General features: G+C 41.4%; 1 protein-coding gene across 3 annotated transcripts; it reads right to left on the reverse strand.

Annotated features, from left to right (window-relative positions):
• Positions 1 to 483: 483 nt before the first annotated feature.
• Positions 484 to 19,913, reverse strand: ZFAND1 (zinc finger AN1-type containing 1). 3 transcript variants are annotated; one of them, XM_074577346.1, is made up of 10 exons: positions 19,768 to 19,913; positions 18,576 to 18,618; positions 16,582 to 16,621; positions 16,132 to 16,259; positions 15,955 to 16,046; positions 15,010 to 15,134; positions 6,408 to 6,563; positions 6,160 to 6,256; positions 5,240 to 5,319; positions 484 to 1,302 (listed from the first exon to the last, which is right to left on the reverse strand). In XM_074577346.1, exons 1-9 carry the CDS (start codon positions 19,820 to 19,822, stop codon positions 5,261 to 5,263), a joined length of 795 nt encoding a protein of 264 aa, XP_074433447.1. In that variant the 5' UTR covers positions 19,823 to 19,913; the 3' UTR covers positions 484 to 1,302; positions 5,240 to 5,260. The 3 variants fall into 3 exon arrangements, with proteins under 3 accessions (XP_074433447.1, XP_074433448.1, XP_074433446.1); XM_074577347.1 differs by lacking the exons at positions 484 to 1,302; positions 5,240 to 5,319 and adding an exon at positions 18,709 to 18,818 and having other exon boundaries at positions 5,765 to 6,256; positions 19,768 to 19,819; XM_074577345.1 differs by lacking the exons at positions 484 to 1,302; positions 5,240 to 5,319 and having other exon boundaries at positions 5,765 to 6,256.
• Positions 19,914 to 20,087: the final 174 nt, after the last annotated feature.

Genomic DNA, 20,087 nt, shown 5'->3' on the forward strand with positions numbered 1-20,087 from the left:
GATGTGTTGGAGCGGGTCCAGAGGAGGGCCGCAAAGACGACCCAAGGGCTGGAGCACCTCTCCTATGAGGACAGACTGAGAGAGTTGGGGTTGTTCAGCCTGGAGAAGAGAAGGCTCTGGGGAGACCTTATAGCAGCCTTACGGTACTGAAAGGGAGCCTACAAGAAAGCTGGAGAGGGACTTTGTACAAGGGTATGCAGCAATAGGAGGAGGGGTAATGGCTTCAGACTGGAAGAGGGTGGGTTTAGGTTAGATATCGGGAAGAAATTTTTCATTCTGAGGGTGGTGAGGCACTGGAACAGGTTGCCCAGAGAAGCTGCGGAGGCCCCATCCTTGGAGGTGTTCAAGGCCAGGTTGGATGGGGCTTTGAGCAACCGGGCCTAGTGGGAGGTGTCCCTGCCCATGGCAGGGGGGTTGGAACTAGATGATCTTTACGGTCCTTTCCAACCGAAACCACTCTATAATATGTGTGACAGTGCCCTTGAAGTAAAACAGCATTTAATGAATTCAGGTTACAGTGCTTAAAAACAATAAACTGATCAATTTCTGAAAGATGTGGTTCTTTTCCGTTACATCTTGTGGTTTTTTTTCCTCAAAAACTACCAATACCCTTGAAACTGCTGCGTTTGCCCCCTCACTAGCCCCTCCTGCTGACAGTTCTGCTAACTGGAATAATACCAAATCAGTACCTGGAAATACATAGTATTTTTAAAATACACAGTAAACAGATTTTTCAGAAAACTCCCTAGCTTTCAAACAAAGATTTCCGAAAACAATTTGCAGTTCAAATGATGCATTTTCAAGATCAGTATAATTAAAGTTACACAGAGGACAAAAAACTTTCCTTTCCAAGACTGACTAAATACCAGCTTCATTGTTTTTCTGTGATCTTTTGACCCTATTGTCTTTCACCAAGTAAAGGTAAACAGTGAAGTGTTCTCTTGTGTTCACAAATTGCAACTGATGTAATTTACTGTCATATGTGAAACGATGATCTACTGTAAAGAGGACAAGGGTTGTAGTTTGCTTTATGATTTAAAACGGTCGTAAAATGTCTACATCACCAAAAGAAGCAGCCTTACCCCATTTCCCCAATGCTGATCCCACCCACGATTAGGCACCTGTTCAAGGCCAAACAGGGGCAGTTTTGTCCTTTCCACATCAGTGAAGACACAGTTTCCATTCCAGCGGTGCTGTTGTGTGGGACAAGCTGCTTGCCTTTTCATGTTTCCTCCTTCCCATTTCATAAACAGGAATAGTCAAATAAGCCTGTTTTTTAAAGTCTTCACAGTCATTGAAGATCTGCAGAGATGGTAAGGTGTGTTTTTATTAATTATTTTGCAAGTCATTCTTTACAAGGTTAAGCTAAAAGCATACAGCCAGCTGAAAGAGGCACGTGGTTTCGTTGAGGCAAGCTGCCAAACGTGCCTCAGCACAAACCATATTGGACCACACCAGTATTATGGAAAATGGCTTTTTTGACATCGTTAATAGTATACTGAACGATACATTAAGTGTTTTACAAGCTCTATAAGGGGATTTCAAATTCTGCATTGATCCTAAAACCAGCAGAAGTAAAACAAAGAGAAATGCCTGAAATTCTGTCCTCATAAGTGTGTAATTTCCCTAATCCAAACCACAACTTCCATTCCAGCTGAAATTTACTATTACATGCAAGACGCTTCTATGAGGAGAACTGAGCTGCAGGGAGGTGTATTTGATAAGCGATATGAACAGAGCTGATCTATTGATAGGAGTCTTCCAAACCAGACTGATGACACTCCAGGGCACATACTTTGCTGTTTTTCTAAAACACGCACACAAAAAGGAAACTAATGAAAGCAAAAGTATGAGAGATTACTGCCTGCTTTCTTAGTGTGATGTATTATTTCTTGTTTGCTTACAGCACTGCTCAGCGGATCTAACAGGTCACACATCCAAGCAAAACTGAGCTCTTGATATTAATGTAACCCTTTCCAAACTGTGTTACATATACCACAAATATATGCCGGGCAATTTTGTAGCAGTATTTAAACTGGAACAAGGCCAGGAGCTGCTACCAAGAGCATTCTCAGTGGTAAAATGTTTGCAAAGCCTTGACCTTGTGCGTTCTCTAAAGTTATTCTGCAGATATAACAACCAAAAGGCTTGATATTCACTTATTTTAATAGTTCAACTGAAAGTACTGTTTATTATAAAATCATTCATTGACAAATTCCTCTTCTCAGTTAAGTAACTTTGCATATATTTTCTTTACTAAAAGTGGGTTTAACATTTTATTTATTGACTTCAAAATGAAACAGTTCAGCAACTTTAAACACAAGCCTGTAAATTTAACAATGGTTTCAAATGTTAAATGTCTCCTCTGAAGTGTTTTGGGGTTATTTTCAAATCAGTTGCTTAACTTTCCCTATGAAAATGTGCTAAGATAATAAGCTTTAGAAAAACAAAAAACTGTATATGCTAAGTAAAGATATGCTAGAGTCTTAAAAAGCTAAAATGTTGGCAGTTCTAGCCTCAGCAAGATACTGAAGCTCTGGGAAAGTTTCTGCTGTTGTTCCTAGAGTTGATGATTAGGGCAGAGTTTTCACCTTTCTTCACTTATTTATCTGTCAGATTAGCTTAATTCGGTTTTGCTTCTTAGTTTCTGAAAACTGAGTGGAATGAGCTTCTACGTACAATCACAGACACATTCCTGGACTAAGATGAAAGTGAATGTGAAAACTTTTTGGAGTCTTAATCAACTGTGACTTGCCGTATTTGTACTGTCATTTACAGGCTGCTGGCCCTTAGCACTAACTGGCGATTGATGAAAGCAACCTGCCTGGTAAAACCTTTGAGATCTCCCCAAAGATTTACTTCCTGCATCCCAAGTTTTATCTTCTCTCTATCCACAACAAGTGTTATTTTAATTATTTTGCCTGCAACTGCTAGGCAGAAGAATTGGGGGCAGAAGGAAGGGGCTAAGTAGAGAATGAGGATTTTCTGCTAAAAAAAAAAAAAAGGATGACCCTGTTCTGTAGCAGCACTTTCCACTTGCTTCAGTAACAACAGCAGAGGGAGCGAGTTCAGATTGGGGCTTTTCCTTGACTCACTTGCCCCAGAACAATGGTTAACCTCTTTCTGCATGTTCCTTACCACAGCAGCCTAAGATGCAAAGAAAGGTGAATAGAGAATTGCGGAGGAAAGGCAGGAAAAGAAATAGCAAGGGAATAGGAACTGTTCCTCTTGCGCTGGAAAGGGAGATTACAAACAGCTGCAGAGACAGGAGGGGGAAAGTGGAGAAATGCAGGTATACTTTCCGCTGCCAGGAAACAAAGATTTCCAAAATATTCAGCCACTGAAGACTGTTTCCTTCATGGAAACCTGAAGCACCCTCCTTTTGGTGACATCCACACTTCATCCAGTAAAATAATTTATCAGTACCCAAGTCATATTAAAACTACAGTAAAGAGTACTGTAAAGCAAAATAAGAACAATTAACACTGACACACTCACTGAGATGTTTTTGGTTTTTATGCAAGTCCAATTAATATGTAATAATCCTACAGTTATTCCTAAATTGTTATAAAGTATACTACTTGGTAGTACCAAAAACCATCATACTTTACAGCCATTTGAACAAGGCCACATTGCTGTTCTGCCAAGGGAGAGTACCTTTGAAAAAGATGCTAGGCAGACTCCTCTTACATTGTGATATTATTTTTTTTGCAGCTGCAGCTAGAATGGGTATGTCATGCATGGCTATCTATTTTCAAACTGGTACAAATTAACCAGAATCTAGCCAGTGGACAATGGTTTCCTTTAAGCAAGCATGTACTTGAGAATAACCTGGACGGTTTTTCTCAGTTAGTGAATACAGTAACTGAATGAGCCAAAACACCAAATCCAGATTTGTGAATGCCCAGGTGACCATGGTGTGGTGTCCACCTCCAGTCACAGGTCTGAGTACAGCTCTCTGCCTCACATCAGCTCTCCGAACCAAAACTCCATTTCTCACAGGACTAGCAACATTCCTTAGCCTTATGTCCCCTGCCCTCCCCATAGAGTTTATCCCCATTTCTATATGTATGTCCTGCAACGTCAGGACAATGTTCCTGAAATGCATCATATTGACATTTTTGAACAATGTAGACATTCAATCTCACTGTGGCCCAGTTACACCTCTGGGCATTACTGCGTACGTTCAGTCATGTTGCATGTATGATCTGGAACATAGAATCATAGAATCACCTAGGTTGGAAGGGACCTTTCAGATCATCTAATCCAACCATCAACCTAACTCTGACAAAACCCACCACCACTAAACCATATGGCTAAGCACTATGTCCACCTGTCTTTTAAATACCTCCAGGGATGGTGCCTCAACCATTTCCCTGGGCAGCGTGTTCCAATGCTTGATAGCTACCTGAAAGAAAGTGCCCTGTGTCTGAAAACGAAAGGTAGTGAGTCACACTGATCCAGCAGTGAGTCACGCTGTGGGAGGCAGTGATTTCTCCCCCTCTATGTGAATACTGCGCCCCAATCACAAGCCACTAGGTCATTTCAGTAGCAATGGATCACACCTTACATACTGCAGCTGAAAATCTTGCCAGCCTACATAGTACCTGATGAATAGGTTTGCCTCAGTAGTTCACTCATGCTGCAGGGCACCACGGAGCTGCAGAAACACACTACAGCTTTGCAAATGGAGCCCAGGCTTGTGCTTTCCACTGCTCTGTTTACAGCTGTTCATACTCTGTCCTTTCTGTCATCATAGGATTGCCTTTCCAGCTCCTCCCCATTGGAGAACACTCGCTGAATAGCTGTAAACAGATGAAAGCAAATCGGAGGAATTAGTCTTGCGAGAGTTCTACTCCAGCTTAAATAGAGGCAGGCTCAAGGCCACTGTAGAATGAATCTGGGTTGTAACAGGCTCTTTCAAGAAAGATGAAGTGAGGCTCCTTGGTTACACATCAGAACTTATCACATTAGGGAAGTGCTGATCCTAATATTTGTGTACAACATTACATGTTTTTATGTTTCAGTAATTCAAAACAACTGTGATAAAAATAATCTTTTGGTTCTTTTTTGCTATCTTCACTTTGAATTTACAATCCAGCTTTGAAATCCACCAAGAGAGATCCAAAACCTGGAGTACAACAACTACCGATATTCTGAACAATCTTCTTAATGAGCACCAAACAATTTCAAGACACTGACAATGCCGAAAGCCATTAATTCCATAGGTTATACTTACATGCCCAGAGGTGTAACTTCTTTACGTACAATCACTGTAAACAACTGCTTTGAAACATAGTAAGTCCATCTTGGAGACTGCTGAAGAGGAAACAATAGAGATTTACCTAAGGTCGGAAATGCCAAGATGAAACTGCACGCTGTCGAATTCTATGTTTCTAGTTGAACTGCATTTCTTCCTCTCTTACCATATTTCTTCCTCTTTTTCACAGAATTAGAAAAGGACAATTTCAAGTTCTCTCTTTATCCCCCATCTAATCACACAATGATGCTGAGATTTACAAACACTATAAAGAAATCTGTGTGAATTTACTTTTGCTTCAGAAAGCTTTCCTTCTAAAATGTTGTTACGCTATTACGAGGAGACAAGCAAATGTGAACCTTGGGCATGGACACTGCTTGATTCCAAACTCAATGAAATCTGTTCCTGTAGATGTAGAAAAGATTCTGCAATAGTGTAATGTATTTCTTCCCTTCAAAGGACTGATAACACTGCAAGCTTACATTTTCATTATTTATTGTTTTTAATACATGCTTTTCCCATCATTTACACAAAAATAAATATAAAATTTAAGAAAACATTATTGACATTATACTGCTAAATAAGGCAAGAATTTATTCTAGAAAGTGAATATCTGTAATATTAGTTGTTATGGTAACTAATTTTCCTTTCAGGACATAGTTCTTCTGTCAGTCAACCAATTGAGAAATTGATGGGAACTGTGTCTTTACAGCTGAGCACAGATTCTGGCATACCAGTGATTTTAAAAGAAAACTGGACTTGGTTTGAATATACCATGATTCTAAAAAAAATCTTTGATTTTTTTTGTTTGTCATAATTTACTGATTAACTAAAGTATGACTCTGTATCTTCTATAAATAGAACATCATTATCAAGATACTCCAAAATTATATTTCCACCATTGTACAATGGATAGTCTTTATCAGATAGCCACGTTTCCAATGTGTGCTCAAATGGCAAGGCTTCTCCAGAGGCAGTATGGCATAATCTCAATTTCTGTAAAACAAACAGCACAGAAATTAACATCAAGATTTGCCTATCTGAGATGCAAGAAGTGGGGTGGGGTAGGGACAAAAGAGTTAAAAAAAAAAAACCAAAACGAAAAACTCAACAACCTGGAAAATGTTTGTTATTATTACTGATTTACCTGGGATGTTGATTTGTTGTTGTCATTTTTAAGGCTTGCTAATGAAGCTGCAAAATCTACTACTTTGCCAATACTCCACTTACTGCAAAAGAACATGGGCTTGCTTTTCTCTTTGTTCCCCTTTGGTAAAAATACTTGGAAGTAAATTCTTTCTGTCTAGAAAAACATGAAAAATAAACAAAAAATTATTCACAGAAGAAACACATCATTCAAGTCATACATATCTAATAGTTTCTCAGTAAAAAAATGTCAAACCAAAAATTACCAATTGAAACTTGTTCTATTCTCTCAGAACCAAGGCCCCATTTTACTGCAGAATATAAATAACTGAGTCCAATCCCCTCCAGCTGCAGGCACACATATGTAAGACAGTAAGTTCAGAAAGGTGGAGGGAACATCTTTTGCCAGAGTCCCACAGCTAGACTGTTAAATATAGACAGACATGAAATAGTGTCTACCCTGGGTTTACGAGACAATAATGACTGCTCTGGGGAGAAAAAGGTGAGTTTAAATAAGCAGTGCTGGCTTTTGGCAGCAGTGAAACGTCTCAAATTGGAATGCAAAGGCGGTTAAAACAGAACAATTCACCGTACTAGAAACGCCTGCTTCACAAACCAACATTCTGGTCATGGCCAGCTAATCCTTTATCCTGTTTTTCCTCCTTTTATGTACTAAATGTTCTTTCAGTATCTACTAGACTGAAACATTTGTTTAAGAAATTTCAAGAGTAATCTACAAGGGACAGATTTTGAGCAGGAATGGGACAATCCCTTCTTCAGTTTTATTTCTTCTTGACATGCAACAGAAGACACAGAGCAAGCGTGGCTGGTCCATCAGTTAAGACCACCCTTGCTAAGTGCAAGCCAGACACTATCAAACAAGACAGAAGTATTCTTTTTAAAGGATTTATTTATGCCTTCCCTAGAAAAATATGGGACTACCCTTCCCCCAGCTATGTTAATAAAACCGAGTCTGAATTTCAACGTGTGCATCTTCCTCAAAACTTGAGTGCTCTCCACACACAAGAAAATCTTTATCATGCAGAAATATTACACAGGGGCAAGGGAAGCAGGACCTGAATCTTGCTAAAATGTAAATGACCACAACTTGCAAAACAGCTAACAAAATGGCCACCCTATTATGGAGACATGCTAAATCACTTAACTGTTATCAGTCCCCCGGCACCTTCCTACAGTTGCTCCTCCAGTTCTAAGGACGATGAGACAGTCTCCCACGGTTCACTGGAACTTAATTCACAAAGCAGCTCATTCTGCTGTTGCACTCCTAACTATGGGGTATGCCTCTTGGAATTTCTGTGCCATACCCAAGGAAATAGCAGTCAGTCAGGTACACAATAACACCCTATTTTGCAGCATGGCCCTCCTGTTTTGAGCTGGTCAGTCTCAAAAAGGGGCAACTCTTATGAGGTCTGACATCCAAAGAAGCAATCATCTACAGAAAGCTAATCTGAACAAAGAGGCCAGAGAAACGATATTTCTAAGATAGCCTGATTTTCCTGATCATAGAACCAGAAAGGTCAGGAAGGACCTCTGGTGTCATGTGGTCTAAAACCATGCTCAAAGCAGAGGGAACTTTAAAGTTGGACCTAACTAAAAAGGTAGATCAGGTTGCTCCAAGTCAGATTCAATCAACTTTTAAACATCCCAAAGATGTAAATTCCACAAATTTTCAGAGCAGTTTGTTCCAAAGTCTGACCACCATTGCTGTGATTTTTCTTCCTATTATCTAATTGGAATTTCACATGTTGCATATTGCGCCCATTGCCCCCTGTCCTTTTGCTGTGCACCTCCAAGAAAAATGTGTCAATCTTCTCTATATAGTGATGAGAGTATATAGTGATGAGAGAACCAATGTGCCTCAGAGGCATCCCAGAAACTTCATATTCAAAAACTCTGTCATCGAACTGGAACGAGCTGGGCAGAAGGCAGCTAAAAGGAGTCTGGGAAGCAATTTAAATAGAGAGGTTCTGAAGGTTAACAGGCTTCATTTATCACTGTTAGAATTATTGCTATGCTAGATGATTAAACAATTAATATCCAAATGAGGAAATGAACAGTAAGAGAAATTAGCATACAGTAATTTGTGCTACACTTTTCAGAGATTACTGGCTTTGGAATTAGAAAGCAACTTTTATATATGTTGAGGGTTGACTTTTTTAATTATGTTCCACAATATTTGAAATTAATCACTTTCCCTCCAGCACATATTTATTAAAGTGGTACTATCTGTGAAGAATGCTACAAGCAGGTCTTTCTATTATGACTTCTGCTTAAGCAGAGTTATCTAATTTCTAAGCATGAAGTAGTTCATATGAGGACTCAGTAATGGAATAGCTGTAGTTATTTTAAAAACAATAATTAAATGTACTCTACTAAGATAAGACCTAACAATAAGACTATCACACAGAATGTTTTCAGTACTATAAAATCAATATAACAGGCCTAAACTTGGCATGCTCCAACAGAACAATGTGGTGAAAAGAAATTTAAATACCATTCTTTTAAGAGGATGTGTAAATACAGATCTAAATTGAAACCCTAGATGAAAGAATCAAGGTGTTTCTAAACCCTACATAATCCTGATATGTGGAAAAGACTTGAACAACAGGTTTGACTGGCCATGGTAAAACATAAGGAATCTGTGAAATACTTCAAGAACCAAAGAAATTAAAGGCTGAAAGAAACATAAAGCAACTCTCAAAACCATTTTACAACCCAAAGGCAGGAACAACTGACCCCAGGCCCTTCATACCTCATCCAGAAATGTAATAAATGTCTATCAAATCTGAGCAGCAGAAATAAGAATGGAGCTTTGCAGAACACAAAGCTCAGATTCAAATGAGATGGGTTCAATCTGATTGGTAGAGAGTTGTGCAAGCTGTGTCCTGTCTCTTTCAGAGGCCTTTCAGTTCCCAGCATGAAAAGCATCCCTTTGAGATGGGTTTGCCGTGTGTGACTGGTACCCCCTACTCCTGATCCCTGCTAATATGTTTAGCATAACTAAAGCCATTTGATAAGGCAAATGGCCATTGTCTGTGACTGAGCTGGTCACGTATCAGTCCCCTCTCCCCTCCTCCTCATGGCCCTGAAGGTCCTGTGCACCAAGCAGACTTCTGCTCCCCCTCCCTATCAGCCTCAAGATGATAGGACAACTACTCCCCTCCTTACTGGCCTTGAAGATCCCAGGCACACGGCCAACCCAGTGGTGATGACCCCGTCACACAACAGGGAAGCCCAGCAGCACACAGAGCACTGTCCATAAAATCAAGCAGTTACAAGCCCCAAGTGGGACTTGGACCAGAACTGCTGCTGGACTGCAGAACCCATGATCCCCCAGTGGCCAGGGACGCCTCTACTGTTGTCTCCTTCCTCCAAGGACTGAGTGAGTTGTATGCTTTTACATGTTTTGAGTCTTGATGATGACTGTGATATTGATACTGCAAGCCAAGCATTAAGATTTGACACAATCTGCAGAGGGCCCAGCCATCAGGAATTCTGTGCTATGCTACTTACAAAACAGTGCTACACTGATTCTGATTATAAAACTCCTGTGCTACTGTGACCATAAAATTCTATGCTATGCTGATCCTCAAATTCTGTTAAAATAATAAAGCTTTAGTTTTAACTACAACTTAGTGCTGTCATTACTCTGCCAAGGATCCCCAAAAGAACCTGTCTGTCCTCATAGTGTCAGGTAACAGAATAACTTGGTGTAGTTGGCAGAATCCTTGGGTCAGAGTGATGACTGATTTCCCTGATAAATGAGACTCCTGGAGAAAGGGGTTTACAGAAAATGGCAAGATCCCAAGTAGGACAAGAAATGGCTAGAGGCAATAAGCCATGATCCAAAAGCTGTATGGAATGAGTTTAATAAATGGAAGGATATGTGTAAAGTGAAGAAGGACAGACAGAAGGTAGGAATGTGCTGGCTATTAGCTGCAGTACGGAAAATTGAGAATGAACAAGCTGAAAGGTTAGAAAAGGAAATTATGAAGTTGAAAGGTGAACCGTCAGCAAAGGATTTAGAATTAGTATCACCACATTAAAGGCTGATAGCAAGTCTGGAAAAAGAGTGTCTCGTGAAAAACAATGACTGCCACAAGTTACAGAAAAAATAAGAAAACATTGTGAAAAACTGTTAAAAGGTGGAAATATAGACCCCATAAAGGTCTGTGTAGCTATGTAGGATAGAGACTGGGCTGGAGACATTTGGGACAGCCTGGGTGAATCTGGTGAGGAAGGAATTGATTCTGTACCAATACAACCCCTGACTAAACAAGAAATCACTACTGATGACCCACAGAGGAACAATCTGCAGAGAAGGGATACTACTAACATTTAAGATTTTAATATGGATTATTTGTGAAAAATTCAAGCAACACACCAAAAACGGCCTGGGCAGTCAACAGTTAAATGGTTGTGCCGCCTCTGGCATGATAAAGCAGCAAGAGAAAATCTGTTTGCAGAAGACGCAAAGGACTTAGATTTAGGTCCTACAATTTTTCTCACTCTCGGAGAGAGTGTCGCTTGAACCTTATGGACCTTTGCTATTCAGTGGGCAAGAGGGTCCACTATCAAGATCGGAGCGAGAAGCCTACAATTCCTTGGCAGGGTCCAGATGAATTGCAGGAAGCGTAATTATAAACGGCTATTATAACCTTATTACATTGATCCGAAGCCCCAGGTGACAAACCTAGTCTTTGTGACTTTCCTGCTGTGTCCTCTGATTTGAGGTCTGATAGGAAAGGAACTGCAGGGTGAGAGACATCAATCTCTATGCAAACGTGCCGGGGCTGACCTGCAGAAATCCCCTTTTCACAAGTGCTCCACAAATGCAAGTACTGACCCTGACCCTCCCATATGAACGGAGAACCGCCAGGTCTTAACTCCCTCAGTCCCATCTGGAGGTTGAACAAGTGCCCTACGCTGCCATCAGGCCAATTTAAATAAACAATATAATGCCATCAGGAGGCTTCCTAATCAAACCGAAAGTGCACAATCAGGGCGAAGCAAGTGGTGGCACGCCTGCATAAATCAGGGGTACACTGGTGACTGGCTCCACGGTTTGCCTACCAAAAAGTATGATTACTAGCAAAGGAAGGGGAAAAGGAGGAACAGCTATCCACATCTCTACCTAGTGCCCCTCCCATAAATGGAAACTCCTTTAAATCACAAAAATATCCTGACTTATCTCCCATCAGAGAGCAGTATCAGGGAAACTAGAAAAGGGGCTTGGACTGGCAGAGGTACAAGTGGCCCTTCCCTCTGCCACTCGAGGACTGAGTCCCACCCTTTGGGCCATAGCAAATGATAAATTAAAGACTGAAACATCAGAAAATATTAGTAACTGGAGTAAATAGTTCTTTATTAAATTGTTAAGGTAAATTTGGAACTTCTCTTTTGCATCCCTCCACCTCCCAAAAACAGTGAATGCAACTAGGAATCCTAAATATATTCGCTATGGATATTCCATGAACTGGATACAGGGCAACACTAACTGGGTTACTGAAACAATTGATGAAGAAACAATGCCAGGGCCTCAGCCAGGAGGTCACCTTTTGGGGGACCAAATGGACAGGGGGTAGGAAATAAATCCCCTGGTTCACTTGGCAAATTGATTGTGTTGGACCTCTCCCTTGAACACCCGAGAGGTGGCGTTATATCCTTACTGGAGCTGAAATAATATCGAGCTAAGGGAAAGTTTTTGCTTGCCGGAACGCGGATGGTGTTACCACTGCAGCAGGATTTAATCAACGGTTTGCTGACACTCCTATGCCCTCTGCTGTGCAGTCTGACAATGTCACTCACTTGAAAAAAAAATATTTTCCAGGAATGGTGTGAACATCATGGAGTTACCTGGGTGTTCCACCTGTCCTACAGACCCCAAAGTAATGGCACGGTCAAGATGTGGAATGGCCTACTAAAATGAGCTCTAGGGTAAAGTTTATATGTAGGAAAATGGGATAAAGCCTTACCTTAAGCTGCCTGATGCTTAAATAACTGGCAGACACCCCCTGGATGCCCGGTAGAACAAGCTCATTCTCCTGCTCTCCAACCCATAAAACATCTAAAATCCCCATTGTCAGCCTGTCATTTTTCTCAGGGTGATACTGTTCTTATTAACTACCTTCTGATGGTTAAAATATCTGTCACTTTCGTAACTTCCTGAGAAAAGGGCATACAGGAAACTGTTCCTAAAAGGGGACTCCCTTTAACTTTCACTGAGGCTTGGATAATTCTCAAGACTGAGGAACTTTTTACTGCTTCAGTTAACAAACTATACTTGAACGGATTCTTTGGCCTGAACAAACCTGGAGCGTGCCCAAGGAATCATCACTTTACCTTCATGGAAACCTCAGCTGTAAAGAGATGATCACAGCACCCACTGTATTGTACCCTCTCCCTCTATATTTCAAGACTGGGATGATAATCGTGTCATTCAGTTCACGAACATAATTTCTCACATGGGTAATGAATCAAACTGCTGGTATTGTTTACACCACCCTCAATCTACAGCTGCTAATTCCGGGCGGGTAGCTGAACCTGCTCCTGAAACATCTTGGTACCAACTTAAGTTGGCATACTCACTCCCCAACACTCCAGATTATCAAACTCAACCTTTTAAGGCACATTCTTATGATAAGACCCTATGGTGCACTGCCATGCCCAACACAGAAATTTGTCCTGGGTGGGGAAAACAAGCAATTGTGATTATAGTCTGCTCTACAATAGAACACAAACTTGGTTTCAGCTGATATGCTATAATCAAACCAGAATTTGTAGTGAATCTAAGTTAAGCACCACATGGATCTGTAAAAACAAATCAGTGATTACGGATGTTTTTAATATTTTGCTACCCTGGAATCTCATATGGACTGTCAATTGGACATTTTGTCAAAGATACTATAATCTCACTCGTCCTAATTCTACATTCTACAGAGTAATGGTTGGTTAAGAACTAAAAACAATTGGACCATCTGTAATTGAAATTACACATCTGGCTGTATATACACCAACCGTTTTCACACAATTTGAATAAGCCACCCTTGCCTGCTTACATTTGATCATCCTGACAATGAAAAACAGGCTCATCAATGGTGTGAAGAATGTTTCCCTAGAAATTTTTTGGTTCCAAATCAGTGGCCCACCATTCCAGCATCTGTATGGTTTTGGCTCTGTGGCACAAATGCCTATAAAAGTCTGGCACAACAATAGATGGGTATTTGTACTAGATCGTGTCTTGTCCCCTATCCATTTCAATAAAAAATATTTTTTAGTTCTACCTTTTTACACAACCGTTACCCTGTACACAAGAAGTGTGTTTGTGATCAATCCCTTGGTGCAAAGAATGATGAAATTCCATCATTTTATGTGTGCATTGTTTCCAAGTTTAAGTATTGATGATTTGGAGAGAGCTATTGTAAATATTTCTGCTATGCTTGAAATTGTCCAAAACGCTACTGCAGATGCTTTCAAAAATGTTTGCAATCAGAAATTAGTTCGTTTTCACAATTAGCAATTCAAAATCATTGGGCCTTAGATTATCTTTTACCATCACAAGGAGGTATATGTATACTGTTAAATACCACTTGCTGTTTTTATGCCAATGAATCTAAATAAACTGAATATGATATAAACATAATTCAATGACAAGTTCCTACTTTTGACCAAGTAGCTCAAGAGCAACTCTTGTCAGAAGGTCTACCTGCTGACTGTTTTTTGCTACAGTCCTGGCTACCTGACTTTGGAACATAGGCCTGTCACATTTTGTTAATATTAACTCTTATTATAGCTGTTGGAATTATGTTATTTTGTGCTGTATCTTACTATAGATCTCTACGCACATCAATTGCTAATATCAACGTTTTATACTCCCTTTCCTCCCTTCACATGAACGGCCCTTGGATAACACGTCCCGTTGCTGCCGTGGAGTCCTTTTTATGAACCAGTTACTAAGCTGTAGGCTGTGAGCAAGAGGTGACAGTACCACCCCCATTGGCATCCTTCCCTGTTCATGGTGGTGTCAAGAGGTGGGGTGTAACTTATACCCCCTGCTCCTGACCCCTGCCAATATGGTTAGCACAACTAAAGCCATTTGACAAAGCAGACAGCCATTCTCTGTGACTGAGCTGGTCACGTATCAGTCCCCTCTCCCCTCCTCCTCATTGCCCTGAACATTATGCGCACAAGCAGACTTCTGCTCCCCCTCCCTATCAGCCTCAAGGTCTGTTAAAATAATAAAGCTTTAACTACAACTTAGTGCTGTCATTATTCTGCCAAAGATCCCCAAAAGAAACTGTCTGTCCCTGCAGTGTTGGGTGACAGTCATATGGCAGGCAAATACACTTCTATAAAATACAGGAATTTGACCACACTGCTCCTAACTCCACACAGAGACCTTATAACAGACATAAGACTAATGAGATTGCTTTTCGGTACCAGGCTGAACTATACCTATAAATGATTGTGGGCTTGAGAATTAAATCCAAAATCAAACTGAGGACACTAAATGAAGAACAAGAAATTTAGAAAGCTTTCCATTTCCTTTGAGAATTCAATTATTGAAAACAAACATGACTGACCTGAGGCAAGGACTTGTCCCCACACGCGTGCATTTTCAGTTTCATTAATGCCACTTTTGCAGCTGTCTCACTGTTTTTCGCTCCTTTACGTTTTTTGCTTTTTGCTTCCTCATTCTTTTTAGAATCTGTGAACAATATTATTCCTGTTAGTGTTATGAATCAGACTGTCTCCTGAACACATCTTTGAATTAATCTATTTGGCCTCATTATATCTCCAAGGTTTCCATCCCTTTCATGTCCTCCTGAGGCCACAATATCAGGTACCCCTATTCAAGAATATCTGGAATTGTTACAGTTCTAACTGAACTCCTTTACACTGAAAAGTAGATGAAAATACTATCACGAGGTAAACACAGTTTGCAAAAGCCAAATAGATACAAATTCCTAAGTTTCTACACCTGTGGCCATCACAGCATTCATATAGTAACAGTTTCAGCTCTTCCTTTCTATGTGTACGTTCTACTGTCCGATTAGGCAGTGCTGTTCATTCTCTTTCCTGACCTAGAGCTTGTTTAAAAGCTGCAAAACATGACATTGTAGACTCACATTTTTTTTCCGTCTTGGTTGTGTAGGTATAATCCCAACAGACAGGCATGTGCACCCAATAACATACAACTGCATTATGTGCACATGAATTAATATGCAAATAATGATGCCTAGGTACAATTCATTACATTATAGTACTTGTAGAATGAGAACAGGACAATAATTCTGAAATACATCTGAGCCCTATTTAATCTTTAAAGCTTCTCTTTAGAGACATATGCCACTGTTGTCTCAGTCTAGATGAACGATACTATGTGCTGACATGTGAGTTCAGGGCTGTTTAGACAAAGGACTCCCATTCTTTCTTCTCATTTGGTCAAACCTGAACCCTCAGAAAAGGTCACAAGCTCAAACAGCTTTCTGAAGAAAACTGTAGAATATATATCCCACTGTACTTGCCTACAATATGTTTAACTAGTTGTTGGGTGGCAGCCATTCGAGGTTTTGGTGTGTCCAGTTTCTCACATTCATGATCTGACTGATGCCGGTGTCTGTAAACAACAGTGTAAAACTTTTATTACCTTTTCCATACACTAATGAATGAATATTGATGTTTAAACATTCTGTTTCACTCACCTTAGACAAAAATGTTTTTCACAATAGGGACATAAAACTGGCAAAAGCTCCTTTCCGTTGCAGTCCTTGTATGAGCATGGGTAAGACCTGTGCTGATCTGGTTTCACAGAATTGTTTCTTATATTCACCTAGACATTAGTACAAAATATTTTGTGTAAATAAACAGATATTACAGATAGAAGTCACCACCCCAGCTTTCCAGAAGAACTGGAAACTCTCCTACTTTTGTCCTGGTTAAGTTTTGCTCAGCGTTATAAAAAGAACCATCATCCTACTCAAACTCAATTTACTTTGGACAGGCAGAAAAAGAGTAGATTCATTTTTTTAAGCTTGTCACATTCTCGGTTAAATAATTCATACTTATATACTGTGTGTACATATCTAATCTGAAAATAAACAGTTAAGTTGCACAGAATTTTAATTTTAATTAGTCATATATTATCAGATTACCTCAGAACACCCATGAGCATCCCGGCTCCTGTGCTGAAGGCTTTGTGCAAGAGAAGAAAATACCACATTGTTATCAATATTTCAGGAACAGAAAATTGCATGTGAAAACACTTAAGTGTTTAAAGAGTGATCTGACAAGTTTTATCATGAGAACACTTCAATGAAATAATGAATCTTCTCCAAAATCCGTTCTAATCTATGCATTTCACGTCTTGAATGGATTGATCATATTCTTTCTGAGTATGTAAAACATTTAGCTCTTGGAACTTATGCCCCAAGATAACAAACCTTTTCAAGAGAATAAAAACATTAGCATGCTTAATAATTTAGCTCAAAGCAACTGCAGTTTGTCTGTTTGAATGGATTTTGAATCACCTTCTACAACAGCAGAAATTCCTTGAAGGCTTCTAACATGTTAAAGTGAAATCTGCCCTCAGTTTATCTGAGCTTATCTCAACTGCCCTCTGTTAATCTGAAGTGCAAATCAAAGTGCAAGCCCTGATTTGAACCTTGGAAGAAACTTTTTTTTTTTTTTCCTCCAAGAAAAGATACCACCACCTCCCCCCAAAAAAAACCCAGTACAAAACAGGGTCTAAGACAGATGCCTTCCAAAATAATCTACCTGTACTCTAGAAATACTCCCACTGATTTCAAAGCTCCACAACTGCTCATGAAAAAATGTGGCAAGTTCAATGAAACAACTATTTTTTAACTAAACATACCTGAATTGAATCACAGAATGTTTTATACAACATTTAGGTCTACACAGCTGCCATACTGAGATCTTAGAGGAAAATCAACTTAATTTCCTTTTATAAGGTCACCCATCTAGTTGACCTAGGGAAGCCGGCAGATGTGGTGTTTTGGGGGTTTTAGCAAAGCTTTTTATCTCTCACAGCACCCTTCTGGATAAAATGTCCAGCACACAGCTAGACAAGTCCATAATACGTTGGGTGAGCAATTGGCTGACAGGTCAGGCTCAAAGGTTTATAGTAAATGGGGTTACATCAGACTGGCAGTCAGTCACCAGTAGGGTTCCCCAGGGCTCGATTTTAGGGCCAGCACTCTTTGAAGTTTTTATAGATGATCTGGACGCAGGAACTGAATGTACATTAAGTAGCTTTGCTGACGATACTAAACTAGGAGGAGCTGTGGATTCCCTTGAGGGTAGAGAGGCCTTACAGAGAGATCTGGATAGGCAAGAGAGCTGGGCAATCACCAACCGTATGAAATTTAACAAGAGCAAGTGACAGATTCTCCACCTGGGATGGGGTAATCCTGGTTATACATACAAACTGGGGGACGAGAGGCTGAAGAGCAGCCCTACAAAAAGAAATCTGGGGGTTTGGGTTGATGGCAAGTTGAATATGAGTCAACAGTGTGCCCTGGCAGCCAAAAGGTCCAACCAAGTCCTGGAGTGCATCAAGCACAGCATAGCTAGCTGGTCGAGGGAGGTGACTGTCACACTCTACGCTGCACTGGTACGGCCCCACCTTAAGTCCCATGTGCAGTTTTGTGTGCCTCAATATAAGAAGGACAACAAACTATTAGAGTGTGTCCAAAGGAGGGCAAACAAGATGGTGAAAGGTCTCCAGGGCAAGACTTACAAGGAGCGGCTGAGGTCACTTGGTTTGTTCAGCTTGAAATGAAGGCTGACGGGTGACCTCGTCACTTCCTCAAGTGAAGCAGCAGAGGAGGAGGTGCTGATCTCCTCTCTCAGGTGAGGTCACCAGCAACAGGACACAGGGAAATGTAATGAAGCTGTCGGGGGAAGACCAGACTGGACATTAAAAAAAGGGCTGGTGGGTCACTGGAACAGGCTCCCCAGGGAAGTGGTCACAGCACCGAGCCTGTCAGAGTTCAAGGAGTGTGGGGATGATGCTCTTAGTCATATGGTTTAGTTTTAGGTAGTCCTGCAAGGAGCAGGGAGTTGGACTCACTGATCCTTATGGGTCCCTTACAACTTGAGATATTCTATGACTCTATGAACTTACCAAAAGACACCTGAACAGCCATCACATACAAAGGGGAGAAAATCTGAAACAGATTTGTTTTCAGTTAGACAACATTATTTTTGTTTTGCTAACAGTTTCTAGCTTAATTTTTACACAATTAACTTTTGCTTACCTATCATGGGTTAGGTAACTTTACAAGGACACTTAGAAATTGCATCTACCCACTACCCAGAAGTGGCTTTTATAACACAGTTACACTGTTGACTCCTCTAGTTAGTATTACTGAAAAACATACAAGGAGGTAAATTATGTTTAGATACATTCCAAAAGTTGGAATTATGCTTTAAATTAATTCTTTTTCAGTAACAAACTTTGAAACTAGAACAGTTGGCTAGTCATCAAACTTACCGGTTATGCTAAAAATTGCATTTATTGTGAGACCACTCAGAATACTATTCACTGACTGCTGGAGCACTGGACATTTTACATTTTTATTATATGGCTTGCCAACTGGAGAAGATGCTATCCCTTCCAAAAATCCAGCGTCCCCTCCATTTGACAGTCCTCACGATCCTGCTCCTTCCTCTCTATCCTTCATGTCATACGTACCGCCCTTGTGTATTTAAACTGCACATACTTCTTAAGTCTTTGCACACATCCCCCACCTACTGCATCAATTCCTACAGATAAAATCACTTCACTATCTGCTGAACTCAGCCACGCCACCAATGACAGCAAATGCCCACCTCCAGGCCATTACTCCATTTCTCCATCCTTCAGATTTGGTCTTAATGGACCACCACGCAACTGGACTACACAGCTCAGGTCACGAAGATCTCAATTGCTTCATTTATAAGACCAAATGCTCCCATCAGAAAGCTTGCAGTACAAGCTGTTTTGCTGCCTCTTTCCGAAAGGTTTACATTTTCACGAACACGATTCCTGAGATCAGTGACGGCAAGCAAGGGTGAAGAATGGAGAAACAGGGTAACAACAGTCGGCAAAGCAGGGGATTCACCACCCGCTGACACAACCGAAACAACCGGCCCCGGCAGCGGACGGGCAGGGCTGCGGCAGCACGGGGACCGCCCCGAGGGGGCGACACCATCTCACGGCCTCCTCAGCACCGCCCCCGGCCCCCTCAGCACCGCCCCCGGCCCAGCGTCCACCCCGCGGGAGGCCGGACCCTGCCTCCGCGACTCTCGTGGGGACCCGCCGCGCTCTCCCTTACCGAGCTGGCGGCAATCCGCCACCCCGCAGTGCTGCCCCAGCTCCAGCTCCGCCATTTCCCGCGCGTCCCAAAGGGCTGGGGGGAAGGGAGCAGAGAAGCAGAAGGCGCACGGCGCGCAAGGGCTGTCGGGACACTGGAGGAGGCCGCGGGGCGGGGCCTGCTCTGCGGCCGTGCCGGCTGTCCCCGCCCCGGGGAGCGGCTGGGGGCGGTGGCGGTTGGGCGCTGAGGCGGGGCCGGTGGCGCCCCGCTGCCCGTAGGGGTGGTCTGGGACCGTCGGCTCGGAGCTGCTGGGTCGCCGACAGGGCCGGCTGCCTCGGCGG

The sequence above is a fragment of the Larus michahellis genome, chromosome 2, assembly GCF_964199755.1.
Source record: "Larus michahellis chromosome 2, bLarMic1.1, whole genome shotgun sequence".
NCBI lineage: Eukaryota > Metazoa > Chordata > Aves > Charadriiformes > Laridae > Larus > Larus michahellis.